The 20,519-nt window shown below is 37.5% G+C and overlaps 1 protein-coding gene across 3 annotated transcripts in view; it reads right to left on the reverse strand.

Annotated features, from left to right (window-relative positions):
• lpgat1 (lysophosphatidylglycerol acyltransferase 1) overlaps positions 1 to 20,336 on the reverse strand; it is a 49,947-nt gene extending 29,611 nt beyond the window's left edge. Inside the window, exons 1-3 of one of the 3 annotated variants that reach the window (XM_055054286.1) lie at positions 19,840 to 20,336; positions 15,583 to 15,835; positions 1,120 to 1,238 (exon numbers count right to left, since the gene is read on the reverse strand). In XM_055054286.1, coding sequence (XP_054910261.1) covers positions 1,120 to 1,238; positions 15,583 to 15,820 — 357 coding nt within the window. In that variant the 5' untranslated portion in view covers positions 15,821 to 15,835; positions 19,840 to 20,336. The other 2 variants (XM_055054288.1, XM_055054287.1) reach the window with 2 other exon arrangements.
• Between the last annotated feature and the right edge of the window lie 183 nt (positions 20,337 to 20,519).

Here is a 20,519-nt window from a genome sequence, read left to right on the forward strand (position 1 = left end):
CAGTTTTTTTTCCTTCCATCATGACTTTCCTTTTAGTTTGTATAATCCAGTTAATCAATTACTAAATTAGTTTATGATTATTTCAATAATTTATTCATCACAACTAATTGTTTCAGGTTTACTTTTATTTTAGTGATTCAGTAAAAAAAAAAAAAACAAGAAGTCAGAAGTGTTTATTTCTATTAATTTCAATAGCTTACAGATAATAAAAACCCAACTTTAGGGCCTCATATATTATAATATTAAATAATCCCAGTAAATAAGGATTTTAGAGCAGAAATGTAGGTCTACTTAAAAATTTGTCAATGTACTTTAATGTGTATGAACGCAATATATGGTCATGACTCATTTTGCTTAAACTGCTACGTCGGATGACACTTCTTTCTTCCACTCAACTTTCTAGTCGCAAATACAGAACACTATTAGAAGCCAATATGTAAAGAGTGTCAGTGACAGTCAAATTTTTTTTTAAGAAAAACTTAATTTGAGTATTTAATTCAATGTAACAGCTACACATACCATCATTTACATGCTTTCTTAATAACATAAGAAAAGTAAATCAATATACTACTTTCTCACTTATAGGGAGCTAAAATATAAAAAGAAGTAAAAGAAAAAAAAATAGATGAATTATACTATGATCCAAAGACTAGTCTTCTTCAGGCTCGGTAGATTTGACTGAATTGCTGAAACACCAGCTTATTTCTGACAAATATTAGAATTGTACTCAACTATTTTACATCATAATAAACTTCCAAAACACTGGCATACAGCTCTATTGAACAAATCATCTTCAATAGCAGAAATGTTATGACAGAAATATGCCCTTTGAATTACCTAGAAAGTCATCCGTTTACTTTATGTGAGCCTTTAAAAAACAGTAAAAGTCATTCATCCAAGAAACATTTGTACTTGGGAATTTACCCTCATTCCACTTGCAAAAACAACATCCTTTGAGGTTAAAGCTGGTGTGGCTCAGAGTCTAATGCAAAATGAAGCAACAGGAATGATGGCGAAAAGAACTGCTGCGAGCACCATTACAGCAGCTGCTCTGCTTTTTACGTAAATTGACATCACACCTCTGCAGCTTTGACACGGTTCTGTAACTGAATGTCTTACCGTGCCCTTGTCTTGCAGGCACATCATGAGAGTGCAAACATCCCCAGTGGACTGATGATTGACAATAACCATGGCTTCTTCTTCAGAGATGTCCCGCACATCATCACCCCACTCTGTGACTGAAAGACAACACAAAAACACAAGTTTCATTCCACTGTCTATTACTAAATTTAACAAGAAGCCTATGTTGTGGTTTGAAACTGTATTTCTGAACGTCATTCATTTCTAAATATATTCGGGTCATGACTGCATCCATGCATGTTTTCTAGCACCAGAATTTTCATCAGGTGTGCCATTGTTTATATTTCTGTGTCAGTCAATAACCTCCGACAACATTATACCCATTCTATCTACAATGTAGATACAAAAGCAGGGCAGAAATGTTTGTGAAATTAACCAAAATGCTTGAATTGGAGATTCAAACCAACTTTATATTGTGAGGAACTGCATCTGCTTTTTTTGTTTGTTTTTTTAAACACACACTTAGGGATCGGTATGAGTTCTGCTCCTTGTCAAATGGTGATCCCAGGTGGGAAGAAGTACACACACCTCCAAATTGCACAAACAAGCTGCTGCTCAAATTCAAATTGTGTCCTATGGAGAAGCCCTGGTATTGTTTTCGCAAAGAGGAGTGGAAAACGCACAAGCAGTGTCACAGCTGGTTTATAATGTAAAATATTAAATAGTTTCAGGATAAATCAAAAAACAATTTTGGGTTTCAAGAACTTTTATGTTATTAAAGACAGCTGCATCTGTACTCCATTTCTCACCTGTAATGTATCCTTCTCTTTATAAAGGGTGAAACTAATGGTGAAGGTGCAGAAACCTTTTTTACAGGTACAAAATGCTCCATAATCCAGCCATGTTCAAACACAGAGTTTCATGAGACTATAGGGCAGTCTTAGTGTTTGAAATTGTTTATCAAACACTACAAGTTTAGTTCAAACATTGGGTGTGTTTCCTTTCATCAAGATCGATGAAAGGTGCGTTTTCCTAAGTACATACACAGTAAAAACCACTCTTGTTTCTGTCAACATGCATAGGGCTTTAAACCAACAACACCTGCCCTCGTTCTGTCATTCTGACAACATGTTAGTCTGCTGATACATATCCTCCCTGCATGTCTGATGAGCACAGTACATTCCTACAATACCAAGTTTTACTAATCTGGACCTTATCACCAAAAATGTTTTCAACAGAACAAGCAAGAACTGGATGTACTCTGTTTTTCTAAAACCATACAGGCTTTTCCAGACATTGTTGAACCCCAAAAAGTTATATTAATTTAGCTTTTCCCAAAAAATAATCTATTGGATTTTTTGAAAAGTTTTTATGACGCAAGTAGAAACAGTTTTAAAGTAGTTCATGTAAACCGGTTGCGTGTCTTTTTGTCTTTATAAAAGCTGCATTTAAGTTTCTACGAGTGCATTTCAAGTAATATGTACAAGAGCGCTGCAAGTATTATTTTCTTTCTAGAGAAGACTTTGCTGGGTTCACAGGCCCCACCCTGACTATTCTACATAATCTAATTTGATGACAAATGTGTTCAAACAAACTGCTCCAGTAACATTATGGATGTGCGTGGCAACTTTTTGCTCTTTGCTTTTCTGAATCATTAATGAAGCTGTTGACTCCTGCTGAATGACAACATGTTGGACTGTGGTTAGAAATGAGGAAGGAGAAGTGAGGTTTCAGAAAATGGTAGCATACTCACTTTTTTATCTGTGACCACTGAGTGAAACAAGGGATGACTTTACCATTCTAGTCTGTTGTTGGGAAAAATATGAATAACTTCTAATACATTCAGTGATTAAGCTGCAAGTCTAAACCTGATCAGCAGCAGTGTTTGAATGGGAAATCCCTGAATATCTAATGGAAAAGCTGCACATTAGCTCAGAATGTGGCAGCGACATGACATGAGGCTTATTTGCATGTGCATGAATAATACTTCCCTCCTCTGTGAATCAACACAAGGCATCCATGTACACCAGAGAGCAGAACTGCAGCTTTGTTCACTGTCAAAGAAATAAAAATAGCAGGGAGCAAAAAATATAGCCGCAAACTGAAGCTCTCTAGGCCAAGAAAAGGCAGATCAAGTAAGGCACGCAGCACACAGGTACATGGAGGCCTTACCTTCCCACAAAGTAATACTGATCACGAGCCGACAAAAAGGTTATGCAGAAACCACTCATTTTGCTTTTATTTTACAACTAACGTCATTCAAATGCAAGAGATTGTAAGCGTGGATTAGGTGACATAACGATAAGGACATAAGAAACACTGATCCAGACATGCAGCAACAAAACACTAAAAAAAAAAACAACAAAAAAAAAAACAACATCGTCTACTAAAACAAAGGAATTCCCGTAAGTGGACCTGAATGTCCCATGGCCGCCCACACACTCAGGTCCAGCTGGCCACTTTATGATCTGTGTGCACATTTTATGATCATCAGTCTCTGTTTTCCAAAAGGTTCAAACAAAATGACAGAGAAACAGCACTGCCTGTTTGTACAAGCTGCTCCCACACAGATTTATACTGATGGGTTTCCCACCATCGGCTGGGAAGTTCTGTGTAGAAAGAGGGAGAGTTGTTCTCGCTTATGCAACAAAATGTGTATTACTTTCATTTACAGCAGCCATCCAGCAGACAACAGCAAACAGTAATGGCTTGGTAATGACATTAAACACAGCGCCACCTGCTTCAGTGGAAAATGCAACTGCGTCACTGACTGATGCTGTTAAGATTATGAACTGTCATGTAATCGTTAGTAAATACAAAACAGAAACATTGAAGATATAACACAACCATAAAGAACCATAAAATTTAACATTGAGCAGTCTTGATCTTATTGAACAAACAGGCTTTTTCACATCAATAGTAACTAATAACTTTAGCATCTTGTGGTCTGCTTTCAGGGTTACCTTGGTTGAATGCATCGTAGGTATCATGACAGCAACTTTGAACATCCTCCACTTGTTGGCTATTTTCCACGTCAAATTCTTTTAAAGCCTTTTTAAATGCACACACTGACTCTATGTCTGTGTGGAGGCTTCAGACATAAATCACAGCGTCAACTGCTGTGACAAATGTTAATCCAGTTTTCTATTAGGGTGCATTCACACCAGTCCTGTTAAGTCGGCTTCAATTGAACTCCAGTAGAAAGTCCGATTCGTTTGGGCAGGTGTGAATGCGCAATCAATAAAAAAAAAGAAAAAAGAAGAGCAAACTGCGGTCTGCCTGAAATCCTAGGTCTCGGTTAGGTTAAAGTGAATTCTGGTGCAGTTTGAATGAAAATATGTGAACTCAAAGTGGACCAGAGACCACTCCAGAAGCAAAAAGTGGACAACAGCGTAAGGCATTGTGGGTAAATACAACTAAAAATAAACAAGCGACTATAACTAGCGGGACAAATGGCAAATAGCTTTAACAAATAAAAAATAAATCCTTTAACTTTTAAAATCCAACCACATTCGTCTTTACATTTTTTGAACAAGGTAGTTGTACACAATAGCTTCTTCAGAAGTTTTTATGCCATTTCCTGCAGTGCTTCTTGGTGCGGCGGCACCACAACAATTTATAACAATTGTTGCAAATTTATTCCCCAATCGAACAGAGTCTACCTAACTATCAGGTGTGAAAACACCCTTAATCTATCTAAAAATGTATCCTACATTATTATGTATTTTATTTTATATTATGTAGCATAGTCTTTTCAGTCACATCACACATACCCAATGCCCCGTGTCAATCTGCACTCAGAACTGGGTCTACAGTTCTCCTGATGTAAGCTATCAGGTGTCTGCTCAGAGCACACAACCAAGTTCAACACCCTCTCGCTCCTATTGATGGGCTACATATGGCAGCTGTAACAACTGAAACGCAGCTCATAAGAGCTGAGCTGATGACCGCACCAAAGCCACTGGGGAACTTCAGAAGCTGCTATTGCAAATTAAACACTTCAACAGCTTTGCATATAAAGAGGGAGGTGAGAAGATTCAGTCAGGCTCCAGCTGGTACAGGTGATATCCGAAGAATTAGGGCAGGTCTGACCAGTTCTAGCGCTGTGTAATGCAAATGATCTAAATATGAGACCTTAATTTGCAGAGGAGGACTGAAGTTCCTGTCTGGGAGGCCCGTAGTGAGATAAAGACTCAGGAGAAACTTTAAGCCCACCTCATATTTGTTATTTTTATACAGGATTAGAAATGCTTTATCAGATATGAATAAACATTTCAACTCCCTTTTCAAATAAAATAAATATTTTATTAATTAAAATGCAGTAACATATTCCCTTGGCCAATTCTGCTTGGATTGTTGAATTAACTGATAATTGGACAGCAAAAGGTTTGTCTTTTTACATAATTTGTACTGGGTTATGCTAAAGCAATGTCACTTGAGAAGTTTGGGTACAAAATATTTCTTTTTTTTTTATCTTAAATAAAAAAATATGTAGATTTTGGCTTAATTACTGCTCTGACTGTGCTGTTCGTTAGCAAATCATCTTTTTAGAGTCTGTAAACTCCAGCTAATTTAAATTAGTTGAAAATTATCTGAATAATTGATTCATCCCAATTAATCATTTCCACCCCACTTTGTTGTAGTTTTTCCATCAAGTGTACTTTTTATGTCTTCAGAAAAACATTTTCTCTTCATTTGGAGACACATGATTGACATTCAGCCTTTGTTTCATCTCTGTCTCCAGGTGAATCATACAAACACTCACGAAAACAGACATCAAGAGCATATATAAACACAAACGAAGTCCATGAAGTGTGTGTTCCTTTAAGAAAATATAACTTCATACAGAACATACCTTCCGACATGCCACTGCTGCAAGAGTGAAGCAGTGTTTTCATCTGTCAGATAGAATACATTAGGGAAATTGTCTTTGAGAAATGACACAGTTATCACGACGGGATGACAGCAACACTGCAGGCACGGTGTCTAATCCGGTATCTGCGGTCAGCTAAACGTTGTGTCACTGACCTTGACACCCATCTCCTCTTGTAAACCGACAGCACGTTGTGACATTTCCTCATCTTCCATATAAAGAGAAACCATCACAGAAAGAGATTATTTCCCCCCGACAATGTCAATGGTTTTTGGTAACTGAGTCAACTTAATGAAAACCAATGATTTGTGCTCAGAGAAAAACAGAATTCAAAGCTCTTATTGTTCTTCCTTTTAATGCAGCAGCAGCTACTAAGAAGCTAAGTGTCAATTGTTTCTGCAGGAAGAAAAATTAAGAGCTGGATTTCAGATAGCATATCTAAAACAAAAGTCAAATGAGATATTTTGCATTATTAAACTGATCCATATCGGTATTAAAAATGTGTTTTTTTTCCCCCAGCTCATGCTTACAGCAATCCTTCCTCTTGATGAGCATTTGGCAGCAGCAGACAACAGACTGCATTGAATCATTAACCCCACTGAACTATAAAGCTTTATTTTCAAATGAGGATTCCTGGATATGCACTAGCTAAAAATAATGATTTTCTCTGCTTTTATTATATATAGTATTAGTGTGTCTGCATGCTCTCTTAGAAAAAAATATTTTTCTAAGAGAGCAAACCAGATGTGAGAAGGTTGATGTCACATCATAATGAATAAAACATCAACACATTGCATATAATGAAACATTAAATCCACACTGAAGCAGAAAATGACAAAAATTAGAGCTGTAACTATTGATAATTTTACTAATCAATTATTCTATCAATCTATTAATCTGCAAAGTTAAAAAAAATTCTGATTTTTGCTAATTTTCTTGTTGACCACCTAAGCCTTTTTATACGTCAGAAATACATTAAAATATGCAAATAAGTGATTCAATAATTTTTTAAAATAAGCAAATACTAATTTTATTGCCTAAAATGTAATTATCTTTAAAGAACTCTCATAGAGGGATTATATAAATGTGGTACTGGCGAACCTGCTCTGCAAGAACACCTTTTTGAATGAAAGGCAGCATGCACATAATCTGCACCAACAACCTGACGAAGAAGGATGGTTCTGTTCTGGGGACGACTGTAAAACAGTAGCCCATTTGTCCTTACCCTGCAGCAGCTTAAGGCCGCATTTTTCAAAAGCATCTTTCACAATCTTTAAACGATCCAACTTTCTATTTGTTGATGCTTTTGTTAGGTCATTCTGACAGAAAAACTCTGAGACTTTGGCAACAGGTCAGCACAACAGAATGTTTTGCAAAGAGCAGCAAAGAATGTGATCACAGTCATAAAAAAAACTTTAATATTGCTGGATGCAACGTTTAATTTAGGACATAGTTGTGTTCACCTTCTTCTATCCGTTTGTTGTGTTGACCTACATGACTTATGGCAAACTGGATACAAACGTTTTTACAGCTTTCTTGCAAATATTGATTACTTTTTGTCACTTTCAATTTAAATAATTGAAAGTGTAGTTAAAATTTCAACATGTTTATGACACACAAAGATAGTATATTTATTCATATTTCACAAGCAAAAGAAACCAGTAAAGGCTAAATTAATTCAGATGTGTTTTGATGAGGCCAACATTTAAATGCAAGAGGCTCAATCTTTTTGTACATCATATTTTATCAAGTCCAAGCTCTTCAGGTGTGGAAATGCCGAGTTCGCTTAATGTGGACTTGAGCGCCTAGTTCACATACGGGTATATGAACTGTACTGAACTGAACTAGTACTGTATTATTTCCCTCACTTTATAATATTCTGGTAACAACTCTCCTGGCACCACTTTCACTTTAGCTCCAATTTTCAAGTAATTCAAATAAAGATAAACACTACTGTATTTCTGCATTATATTTGTATATTTATACACTTCTATATTTGTATTTTGTATCTGTATTCTGTGAGTATGAGAAACCTCACTTAACTTACTTAGACAATTAAAGTTCATTCTTATACCAGCTTCTGAAGCAAACATGTCTATTATCATTTTTCTTTGGCAAGTTAAGTACACTGAGTTTCAACATCTTATTTATCCCCTATACCAGTTTTAAACCCACACATGGGTTCAGTAAGAAAATAAAACAAAATAAAATAAATTTGAAGGGCAAAAAATTTGTTTTTAGTAATTAGTTACTAACAGCGGAGTCTTTTAAAATCTATTTCATTCTTCTGACAATCTATTTCTCAAGTACTTTCTGAAGCATTAAATTAAATAATAACAAAAAACAACTACAGTAAATAGCAAAAAATATCAATTTAGAGGTGAACAGTGTCTTAAAAAAAGATCGAGTTGATTACATACATGCCCTGTAAAACCAAAGGCAGTACATTTGTAAGAAAATGACCCTAAGAATCAGTTGATTCTTAAGAAATAGATTTTTACTCCTTAAAAAGACAAAATTTAAGCAAGCATTTCCAGACTGAGTAGGAACCCTGCCAACAATTCATCAACCAAGAAGTATTGAACGAAAATACTATGCTGAAACCTCAGAAAAATGTTTTTTCTAGAGCCAAATCAAAGGGCAGCTGTAAATAATATTTTGAATAAGAAATTTAAACTGCTGGTACTTCAGAACAAAAGATAGAAACAGGAAATACGAGTTATTGGAATGTTGCTATTATTTCTAAGTATTTTCTGACAAACGTAGCAAATAACATACAAAGCCAAGAATGAGTCTGGATTCATTCGTGACAGAAAGAAGGTCACCGAAGGCAACTATTTTTATTGCAAGAGGAAAATCTACTGCATGTCTGACAGGATTAAGATCATCTACACCGAAGGCCTGGTAAAGAAATATTAAAATCTGTTTTCTAAAAAAATCATTCAGCGTTAAAAAAAAAAAAAAAAAGACTCCACACGGAAAATTTTAATCCAAAGCAGAAGATAAAACTGCCTTACTTCTATCAACACCTTCAATATGGGTGAAGTTCTACAAAAAATTCTGTTTTCGCTAATAGTAAAGCAAGCAATCTTTAAATAGTGCTTCAAAGGAAGAGTGAAAATAATTTAACAACATAAATCTGTTGTTCTAAGACAGCTAGCTTTGTTTTCTGAGCAGATTACTTTTGATCTGGACATTCAGTAATGTGTACAAGTACTGGCCTCATTACAGATTTTATTTGTTTTCTGTTATGTATCACATCTAAATGTTTTTGATAATTAAACAAGAATTATATCAGGAAAAAGATATGTTGAGTAAATACAAACAGTGGTTTCCAAATGATGATTTTGTTCCTTGAGGGGAAAAGCAGGTGAAACCAGCCTGATCCTGGCTGCCCTTGTTGAATCTTTAATTAACTGAGGTTAACCACATTTTTGTGTTTCACTTTCACTGTCCAAACCAGGCCTGACTACTACTAGATTAAAAACCTGATCCACAAAATATAAACAAAAATGTAGTGTCGTCACATTTTATCGGTTGTAAGAATTTGATTTTGTCTTTGGCAAAAGAGCACAAGCCATTTCTCCCGCTATCGCTAGACATGCATGTTTGTTTAAGTTCTATTTACCCAGAATGCCCTGCACTATAGTTTGCTTCCTGCTTTTTGAGTAGTTTCTGGTCTGCTTAGCATTCACATAAACATTAGAACAATCCCAGAGTTCACCTAGGTTTGTATGAGGACCAGAGTTTGATTTTTTGGTCCACATCAGAGTTTGATTGTGCATTCACATGTCCCCAAACAAACCAGACTTTCTAGGCAAACAAACTAGAATTTGATTAAAGCGGACCATACAGGGCTGGTGTAAATGCACCCTTAAAGTGCAGTTGGAAACATGGTATTTTAACCACTACTGTGTCTTTGTATCTTCCAAACAAAATCTGGAAGCTGATGGAAGATTCAACAGTGCAGCCTTAATGAACAAGCACGAGATCTTAACTGCTATTTGTATGAGTTTTGCAAGCTTATAACCTCAGAAATGGGCAACTAACGCATCCAGGAGATCACAGAAGAGTCATTAATGGCATAAATGTTGCTCTTCACCTGTAAATTCTAAAGGAGAATGTCAAACCATCAGTTTACCAACTTAACTTTAAGCAAACTTGGGTTAAGAAATCCACTTCTGAATGGCTTCAGGAAAAAAAAACTAATAACTTGAAGTCAAGGCATCAAACATGGCCCTCGGTTTCTTTCCGTCATTGTTTAGCATATAGACAATTCGGTGCCGTCCATTTGCTCTGTGCGTTGTATCAATTACGCCCCGCCAGTGAGATATAGATTTACTACTCATTCTCATAAATGCCCCACATGCTTTCTGAACATCAGGGCAACATCCCTAAGCCGCATCCTTCACCAGGACCTCAGAACAAAAGAGATGTTAATTCCCATTCATGCGATCGTCCTCTCAACTAAGCATGAGCTGCGGGGCCATTATTCTAAAGTGGTTCACTCCTTCACTTGTACAAGATGACATGACTTACAATCAGCCTACACTATGCTTTCATGTACAAGCCCCATAAAACATTTATGAAAGTGTGTTGACCAAGCAACTAAAGCCTACTTTTCATACGTAGAAGCTTTTAGAGCAAGAATACAAAGCTGCTACACAAAATTAAAACATTTCAGAAGAATCTACAAAGAGGACATTTGGTTAGCAAAGATCTTTAGAGTAATATACAAACTTTAGGGTGGCGGTGATCAACATAATTCAGGACCGACAGGAAAATGTCTGTCAGATATGATTTGTCCCCACCTACACAGTCCAGTGATAAGGTCTGATCAGCCAAGTGACTGGTAGCGCTTTGTGGGTGTATGGAGGCTTTAACAAATAAAATTCACAGTCTGTTGCTGCTTCAAAACAAGGAGGAGTCACTCTGTGCTTTAATTTCTACTCCCAGGAAATATTAAGTCTGACCATCCTTGGTCCATAAAGGTCAAAAGAGCAATTAATTCGAGATAATAATTGGGTTTAAAATGCCAGTCAGGTTTTCAACCACCAAAACTGATTTCCTGGACTCAATTCAAGCTACTTCATCAATCTTTAAGATACATTATTAAAGTTTAATCAAAGAGTTCTTTAAAATGGGTTCAGCTGTGGGCATGAAGGATTTCCTGTAGCAGGTGGTTGCATCAGCTCTAAAGAAGCTTCTGACTGAAAAAGCCCAATTGTGTCAGAGTCTTAAGAAGAGGTTGATCAGGGTTGCCCATTTTTAGATAAGGCATCCCTCTTTACACAATCATCTAGCGATGTTCCAGCACATTTTCAGTTTTTTTTTAGTTTACCAACTCTCTCTCCACGCCAGACTGCACACTCAGAAAGCTGCCCGTTCAAGATCTGCCTGGTTTTGTATCAGCTTTCAATTTATGTAAGAAACACACAATTATTGTGAATGATCAACACCCATCATTTTAGCTTGACCACTCATCTTGTATCCACTGGCCAGAGCAAGCGTATCTTATCATAGTAATACCACAGGTTGTCGAAAACCTTTCCTTTTACTCATTTCATTTATGCTCGAAGTCAAATAAAAGAGTTCAGAAGGTTGTAGAGAGGGTTGTAGAGTGGACACCATCACCATTCATTTTCCTTGGCTTTGATTGGCCAAGAACAGAAATAAGGAAGACAATGAAAGTCAACTTCAGCAGCATTGGTAAGATAGTTTTCACTGTGCATTTTAATGCATGTTAAGGGTTAGGGTTTAGGGTCAGTGTTTTTGAGAGGGTCCCAAGTATTCCTACATTTCAGGGACTCAAGGCAGTTTTGGTCACTAACCCCTAACCCACAGGCCAGAGATTACCCAGTACTGCTTTGTCTTATTTTTGCTGCACTTCTCCAAACCTGGAAAGTCACTCAAATCAATTTTAAAGTGTGGCAAATAATGTTTTATGTCAAATTGAGGTAAAGATTTGTTTTATCTCCTATGATTACTTGTTTGAAATCTATAAACTATTTATGTACTGTCCTGTAAATTAATAAAAGAAGTAATTTCAACAAACATGGTAAATAAAACAGCAAACGGTTTTGTGAATCAACAAAAAGAATGAATCACTGATCTGTTTAAATGAATACATAAGAAAAACTTAGTCTGAATTCTGCCAAAAGCCCACAGGTGATAGAGAGGCCAAAGACGAGCCTGAGTGGCTGCAGACACATCACAAGGTCTGATTAAATGTATGTATGCAAGCAGATTAAGATCCATGTTATACTGCTTCCAATGCAAACACCATTACCAGTATGATCAAAGACTGGGAGATGCAACACCAAACTGGAAAACAAGTGTGCGATGCCTGCGTGCTCAGTGATTGCTTTGATCTTCGTTCACAGGTCTGACAGACCACCCACTCCTGCAAAATACACTGAAATCTTTCTGCTAGCTTCACACCATGTGCTCCACTGCAATGTGGAGCGTTTGAACTATAGGGACGGAGGGGGGGATTCCAACTTCATTGAGAACGGGGTCAAAATGAGTCAAAAAACAACTCATAGTCCAACAGAGTTTCTTACAGAAACTAGCTTTACCTGGATTATACTTGGCACAACGACAAGGCATGTCTCTTCAGAAAGTTTATAATTTGTTTGGTTATGTATTTTTAGGGTGTTTTCACACCTGATAATCCAGTAGACTCGGTTCTATTGGCGACCCATTTGTTTGCACCATTTCTTACATCTTAAGCCGGTGCGGGTCACTTTTATGCTGCATGTCAAATGAACCAAACCAGGAGAAAAACTTGTTTACCCCCTGATCTGGTTTACCCCATTCAGTAGTTCTACACCAAGAACCACTGAATGAAACAACAGGAATATCTCATGAGAGCGACTTCATTTTTTGAACAATGTAAACATGGTAGCATCAGATTTGAGCAGTTGTAACATCTCTTTTTTGGTCCACATCAGAGTTTGATTGCACATTGACGCCACCAAAAAAAAAAAAAAAAAAAGAGAGAGAAAACTGACTTTCTAAACAAAAACTAGAGTTTGATTCATTCCAGTCCTGTTTAGAGTGACTGGAGTGCCTGTTCTGCCAGGTGACATTACAAAGCCATTAGCTTTCATGCTAAAATAAAAAATGTGCGAGCTCAGGAAAGGGTTTCTGATGTGACGCAATGTTTCCCAGGCCTGGGTGGGGTCCTCCTCCTGTCAAGCAAGCGTCTTAACAGCGATTAGGCTCAGTAGTATTACACATGAATGAATGACTTACATTTTCCATCCAACTCTCTGAAAGCTGAGCTTCGCCCTAAACTGGTATCAATAGCATGCCCACAGGAGAAGAAGCACGAGAAGCCTGCGTAGGCTCATTCTCCCACCACTTTGCGTCTAATTAGGAAAACAGGATGCAACTCTTGGTTGTGTTTCAAGTTAAAGTTGAAGAACCATCCAGTGATAAACACTGAGGACTTTAAGTACATTCACCTCCTTGCTTAATCATTGACATTAAACATTCAGAGCATAGTGCACACAGTTGACAGAAACCATTTAGCACTGACTGAGTTATCTGATATTTACAAAGCACCACTATTCTGCTACTCCAGATAACATGATAACATAATTTAACAATCCATGGAGTTGCACAACATCACTGCTATGGCTTCACTCTGATTGCATATCAATATGTCAAAGAAGGAAGAGAAGTTAGATGTTGACGTGCATTGATGATTTGATTAAGAAATTAAAGCAAACGTTAGTTGATTGTGTCTGATGTTCACACATTGTTAGGTCAATAAGGTCAGGGTAAAGAGAAAGCTTTACTTCAAACAAAGTTATTCAGAACAACTTAAATCTTCAATATTTGCTTTTCTATCCCACCTGACTAGAGTTCACTTCGTTATATCTAATAGCATCGTAAACAAGGTATCTGTCAGAGCAGCTAAGCCGTGTCTAACATTCAACATCTTGTGACCGTATCTTGTAAGAATACAATCGTCATCATAGTTGTATTTCACCTCTTCTGTTCAGAAATGCATCATATCTGCTCATCAAATATTACTGAAGATTTTGCAATCGCTCTTTATAACCGGAATAGACTTTGTTTGAAAGACACAAAAGAAGAAAGGGTGGTTCAAAAACCATTTTTTCCAGCCGCACATTAAGACTCCAGTAACCGTTAGGAATTGCAGATCCCTTTTGTGTCATCAATGCAACATCATTTCCTTTCCTTGGCAGTAAGGAAGTAACGATACATGCATTCAAACTGAATCATTGGTGCTCCACCAATCCAGCGTTGCTCTAAATCTAAACATGAACAGAACGGCAGTGTGTGACAAAGTTCCACCACTCAGCTTTTAAAAGGTGGGTCATGAAGCAACACAATTACCATGCACATCAAGCAACTAAAGTTCATTTAAAAAGTGCTTTTGGTCCCTTTTATTTTTCCGTCTTGGTGCATTTAAATGTTTCTTATGCAAATTTTAAAATCATTGAAAGATATCTGGAGTAAATAAAAAGACATTTCAGCGATCCAGATGTTATGTCAAAAAGTAATACCTCCTAAATCTAAAGCATGCTTGTTGCAACAACTGCCATCAAGCATTTAGAATCTTTGTTTTAAGAAAATCACTATGAAGGTACTTTGCAGAAGTGCTTTAATTCAGTCACACTTGACGATTTTTGATTATGAAAGGCCTGTGTAAAGTCACACTACAACAACTCATTCAGATTTTATGTTTCGACTTTGACTAGGCCACTCCAAATCCTTTATTCTGCTTTTGAGCTATGAAAGGGAGGCACCTGCTTGCATCATCAAAATGTGCTAGAGAGCAGAATTTGTATTTAAGAGCGACTGGAAACACTTTTCAGGATTGTCTTTAAGACTTGCTGCTTCTTTAAAATTGGTGAATTTTTTCATAAGCAATAATACTTAGTCCTTTGGAATAATGTGACATTTGCCTGAAGCTAAAGTCTGTCTGCATAAGAAGCACCTTTGGCTCAGGATAGAATTTTTTGTTGACATTTCACAAAAAAGAAAAAAGAAATGTGACTAGACCACATAGCTTAAATGAGCAAAACAAAACAGTTTGTACATCCCAAAAAAAGAGCTTTGATCATCTAGAATAAAAGTTACAGTTCACATGATACAGCCAGTCTCAAGATCTTTAACACAATTATGAACATATCTCCATGTTACTGCTTTCTATATGCTGAAACCATTCAATTATTCATCAAAGAGCTTTGTTGCTCTCCATGTTTCCCTCTTAGCAATTTGTAAGCATTCTGCTCTCCGCTGTGTGCAACCAAACACCACAGTCGTTCTGGTCACTTCAAGATATTCACCCAACAGAAAACAAAAACTTTACATTCATGAAACTATTTACCTGATCATGAAACTATTTGCTGTGAAATGAAATTTATTACTTAGATAGTTAGGAACCTGACAAAAAAAAAAAAAACGTAGAACCAGCATTTGTCATCGATCTCATTTGTATTCAGCCATCTGTCCGTCTCTTGCTAGTGACTTCGATCTATATGCTTGTATTTGTCAGCAAAAACAAACCTGGAACACGAGCAGACCAAACACAAACTGAGACCAGAGAGAACGGCATGCAAATCCGCCTCGGTACCGTTGAAGCACCTCACCTGTGTAGCCCGCGATCCAGCCCCACGAAGACACCATGGCCAGCAGCCATTTGAACATGACTCCTTCGATGTGCCAGAAAGCGGAGCTGTCCCATATTCTCAGCGGCTGGAGGAGCAGCAGGTACAAGCAGTAGGACGGGATGGCCACACAGTTGTTGAAGAACATGAAGGTGAAACGTATCACAGACTTGAGGAGAACCCAGCTCAGTTTGCCGGCACCGTCCATCAGCTGTGCCATTCTGAAACGCACCGTCTGCAAACAAACAAAGCCGCCGTTGGAGACTCATGTTGTTTGACCAACAATAAAAAATGTTCTGCTTATAGACAGAAGATGTGCACAAAAACAATGAGTAGAAATAAAAAAATATAACAGTCAGCATAACTTTCACATCTGGATGATAACTTGTCTAAACAATTATTGTGATAATCAATAATATCTCAAAGACTAACATGAAATGAAGTGGCATAATAATGCAAGTTCACCTTCTCAAATACTGATATACTTTGAAAACATTTTACATGTCCAGAATAAGATATAACAAAAAAACCCCAAAAATTAAAATGAACTTAAAACCACACAAAACCGAAATCATAAATAAAAATGGATTATGGTTATAGAATTGCCTTTCTTAAAATATTAATATTCACAAAGCATCTTAGACCTTTAGGAGAAATCCTGAAGTAACAAAATGTTAAGATAGCGTTAGGAGGAGTTTTAGTGAGATATTGGATCAATATCAGAAATCGATCCAATATCAGCCAAAAAAAAAATCTGATTATATCAGCCAGCCTCTAAAATCTCTGATACAATCTTTTGTTACTGATTTTTGTTCTCTATTTGAGTAATATCATTTGATCAAGTCCAAGCATTACAAACTACAAATAGAAGTAATAAAAGTATGCATGGTTTGTGCTGATATCAGGTAAATAACAGTGTCAGGCAACACTCAAAGCTGCAATATCAATACTGTATCAAAAGTGAAAAGGTTGCACGAGACACTCCTGGTGAAAAAGACCGCCAGAAAGGAGAGAGATTCTCTGGAAAATAGAGAAAGCTTTGCCAACAGCTCCTGTTCCTTTACTTCCCAAATTAAACAAGTGTATAGAAGCAGCAGGTAATCACAGTGAATAGCCGACAGACAGTGGAGATGACGCAGTAAAATGACCAGCATGGCGAGAAGCCGTGACAAATCACAGGATGAAGATGTGAATAAAGTGCGATCAGACATTTTAATGCTGTGTGACAGTTAATTTAATGTTGCTTAGTTTCATCATCATCCAGTCTCGATTCAATTATCAGTGAACTTCTAACAGTCTACTGGGAGCAAATTGTTAGAAGTTTATTATTTATTATTGCAAAGCATTTATTATTGTTTGTCTTATTTTGTTTCTGTATCAACCAATTACAGTCACTCTAAGACCAAGAAGTGAGAATAGGCCTGTCAAGATAACACATTTTGCTGAGCAATTAATTGTCTCAAAAAATATTGCAATGAACGATAATATTGTTTGAAGACCAGTTTACACAATCTTAGAATGTTTTAAGATTGTCGCCTGTGGTTTGGTAACCGATCATCGTTTAGCGTGTGGTGTGTTACGATAGTTCGCCATGGCCGCTCCAATCTAAATTACGTTTTCCCCAACTGGGAGCGTTAACGCAGCCTGTTGAATGTGACAGGTAGCCAATCAGAAAGCGCGGATTCCTCTCCCTGCTTTCTGAGGGGAAATTACGGAGGGAATCCCAAACACCTGACACAGCACAACCCGAAGTCCAGGGACATTGGAGATGATTTGTCGAACAACGTTAATATTCATTCAACATTTCGTGCAAAGAATATAGAAACGACAAGGAGAAGAGTTGAAGCGAAATTGCTACCGTAGTTGATAAACCCAGTAACTTTTCAGTTGTTCTTCGTTGACATGACATAAATAAGTTATAATAATTTTCATTGACACTAGCCACATGCATTGCAGGTAGATTGTAGTAGAGCATTTATTAATGCCTGGTTTTAAAATTAGTTAATTGACTTGTAGCCATTATTTTGTGTCCATTGTTGGATACCACATAGCATGACTGAACAGATTGAACCTTTATACCTACGATTTCTGTCGGCTAATGTGTGGTCTCAGGTTTTGAAAATGGGCCGACAATTGGCCAACAACTCTAAGAATGTGTAATGTGCGCTGGGCATTACACTAAGGAAATGAGTGAGGGAGAGCCTTTTTTCATTCAGTGTCATCAACAGAAAGAGAAAAAGGCTGGAAGAAATGATAAATTAATTGATTTATTTTTTATCCCGACAGGCCTAAGTGAGAATCTAAGCTCGGTTTTCTACACAGAATGGATACTATTTCCAAGAAACTCTGCTATTAAAGCCCATTTTGAATCACTTTCTTCTTTTCACTATTTTTTTTATTTCTCTGTTATATGCTTCAGAATAATCAGTCTCCATTTATCTCAAAGATAATCGCATAGCTGTTATGTACCTATTTTTTAAAATAGAAATACAGCTCTCTTCGCAACCATTTCCTCCCTGATACAGATAAGCAAACAGCCTTAAAATAAACAATTTTTGTAAGCATTAACTGAAAAACCCAGCCTTTCAGTAAATTTACTTATATGGAGAGGTGGAAAAGCCACACTCTTATGCTTTCTTATAACAGTTATAAACATAAAATGATTTTTGCATCGGAATTTAGTTTTTGCTTATTTTTTACTTTGTTTCAGAACCTCTTAAGATTTTTCTGCCAATTCTTGAACATCAAACTGTAAATAAAACAACACGTGTGATTTTCTCACTGATGTTTTCAGACTTTTTAAAGCGGGTTTATGTTTTATAATATTCAGTCCTACAACACAGTTCAACATGACATTCTTGCAGAGAATGTATTATTTCAGAAGAGTGTGTTCTTAGATTTAAGGACACACTCTGTTCTTAGATTCTGGAAATCTAAGAACAGATGAGAAAGAAATGACTGACGTGTTTCAGCCTGAAAAGGATTACAAAGTGGTTTCTAAGGTGAAGGGACTCCAGTGAAACACAGAGAGCATTATCCACAAATAGCGAGAACATGGAGTGGCAAACCAACCAAAATTACACCCAAGAGCATATCAACAACTCTTTCAGGAGATCACAAAAAGGAGAACATCTAAAGCACTGAAGGCCAGACGCGCAGAATTCAACAAAGAGAAACAGACTGAGCAAAAAATTAGATATATGGAACAGATCTGGGGCAAAAAACACAACTTATAAAAAAGAACATGAAGGCCCTAGCACTTCTTGATCACTAAAAAATTGGTGAAAACATTCTGAGCACTAACTAGACAAAAATTGGCTTTCTGGAAGGAGCGCATTCCCTAAAACTAAAGAAGCATTTCCGAAAAGTAATGACCTATAGATATGATCTAAAATTCACTCCACTCTGAGTCTGGGTCCAAAACCCCGCACAAAATTAAGGTTCTGGGTTTTGGCCTAGTCAAAGTCCAGTCATAAAATGAGGGTTAGAATGAACTTAAACAGGCCATTCATGCAAAAAGTGCGATAAAATTCCTCGCAGTGTGATGTAGGAGTTAGGATGTCTTTTTCCCTCCACAATGTGTCATCAATAGTAGCTACAATAACATTCATTGAAACTCGTAACATTTTTTGCGTTATCTGAACACAACACTCTGACCAGTACTGAACGATCAGGCTATAATAATAAGCACAAACATTTACCTGGAACGTTTCACAGTTGAGAATCTCTGGCAGAAATGTGTTTTTTTTTTTTTTTTTTTAACTCCGCTTACCGGTTGAGGACCAGGCTTTTCCGAGGCATTTATATGCAACACACGCGTAGAGGACGCTATGCTCTGATTATTCAAAAGGGATTTATTAATAAAGATGGTTGGTTGTCATTCGCGCCTCGATACCACCGAGCTCCCGACCCAAAACGGTGTAACAGGCGAAGCCAGGACCTTAAAAGGACCAAGCAGCGGGGAAGGGGGACGAAGTCCATTACTTCATAACATGCTAGCTAGCAACGGTATGAGTTAGCATAAAGGGAAAAGATGCGGTTAAACGCGTCGGAAACGACCACCTGTGAGCTTCAGCGTTAATGTGGAATAAATGACACATTGAGCTCCGAGGCCTTTATTGGTGAGCTGTTTTAGGAGGTGAAAGCAAACGTTAAGTTTGACGCTGATTGAAAGCGCATCCAGAGTGTAGTCCCACCCTCTAGTTTAGTAGTAAAAGTCTGCTAGCTCATGTTACTCACCCAATTGATGTCACTGAAGCATCCAAGGACGGCCAAAGCGAGATTAACTGTGAAGCTAAGCTAAAAAATGGCTATCTCTGCTAGTCGGCATGTTACGTCTGTTAAATTTGATCTGGATTGAGGTTTAAAAAGGTGAAAATGTCTAAGAAACCCCTGTGCGGTAGAGCTACTCCTCCCCCCATTTAGCCATCCAGGGTCTTCTCGGGCGCTGTTAGCAGCTCCAGTTGAACGTCGCTGGCTCCATCTCAGGGAGAGATACCGGGATAAATCCTCAGATGCATCATCATCACCATCACCATCAACTCAGCTAGCTCCTGAGCGCCCAGCAAACAGTCCGAAGGGAGAGGCTGCTGAGGCGGGCCTGGGCTCAACGCTGCTCCTTAGATAACCGCAACGCAAGCTGTACATGTGCGCATCTAACAGGGGGAGCAGCAATTTTTTTTTTTCCTTTTTGAGGCTGGAGGGGACCCGTTATCTTTCTCCGGATCCCGAATCACACCGCGGCAATGTACACAAAGGAAGAACGGTACACAACCGGAAATGGCTGAAGTCCACCTTCAAAATAAGAGGACCGAGGAGCGCGTTGGTGATTCTGTAGATATGTAGCATGAGGAAAAGATTCAAGTGGAATCAAATTGATACTTTTTGGCCTTCAAGAAAACAACTGTGTGTAAAAAAGC

The sequence above is a fragment of the Poeciliopsis prolifica genome, unplaced genomic scaffold, assembly GCF_027474105.1.
Source record: "Poeciliopsis prolifica strain line A6 unplaced genomic scaffold, Auburn_PproV2 SCAFFOLD039, whole genome shotgun sequence".
Taxonomy (NCBI): Eukaryota; Metazoa; Chordata; class Actinopteri; order Cyprinodontiformes; family Poeciliidae; genus Poeciliopsis; species Poeciliopsis prolifica.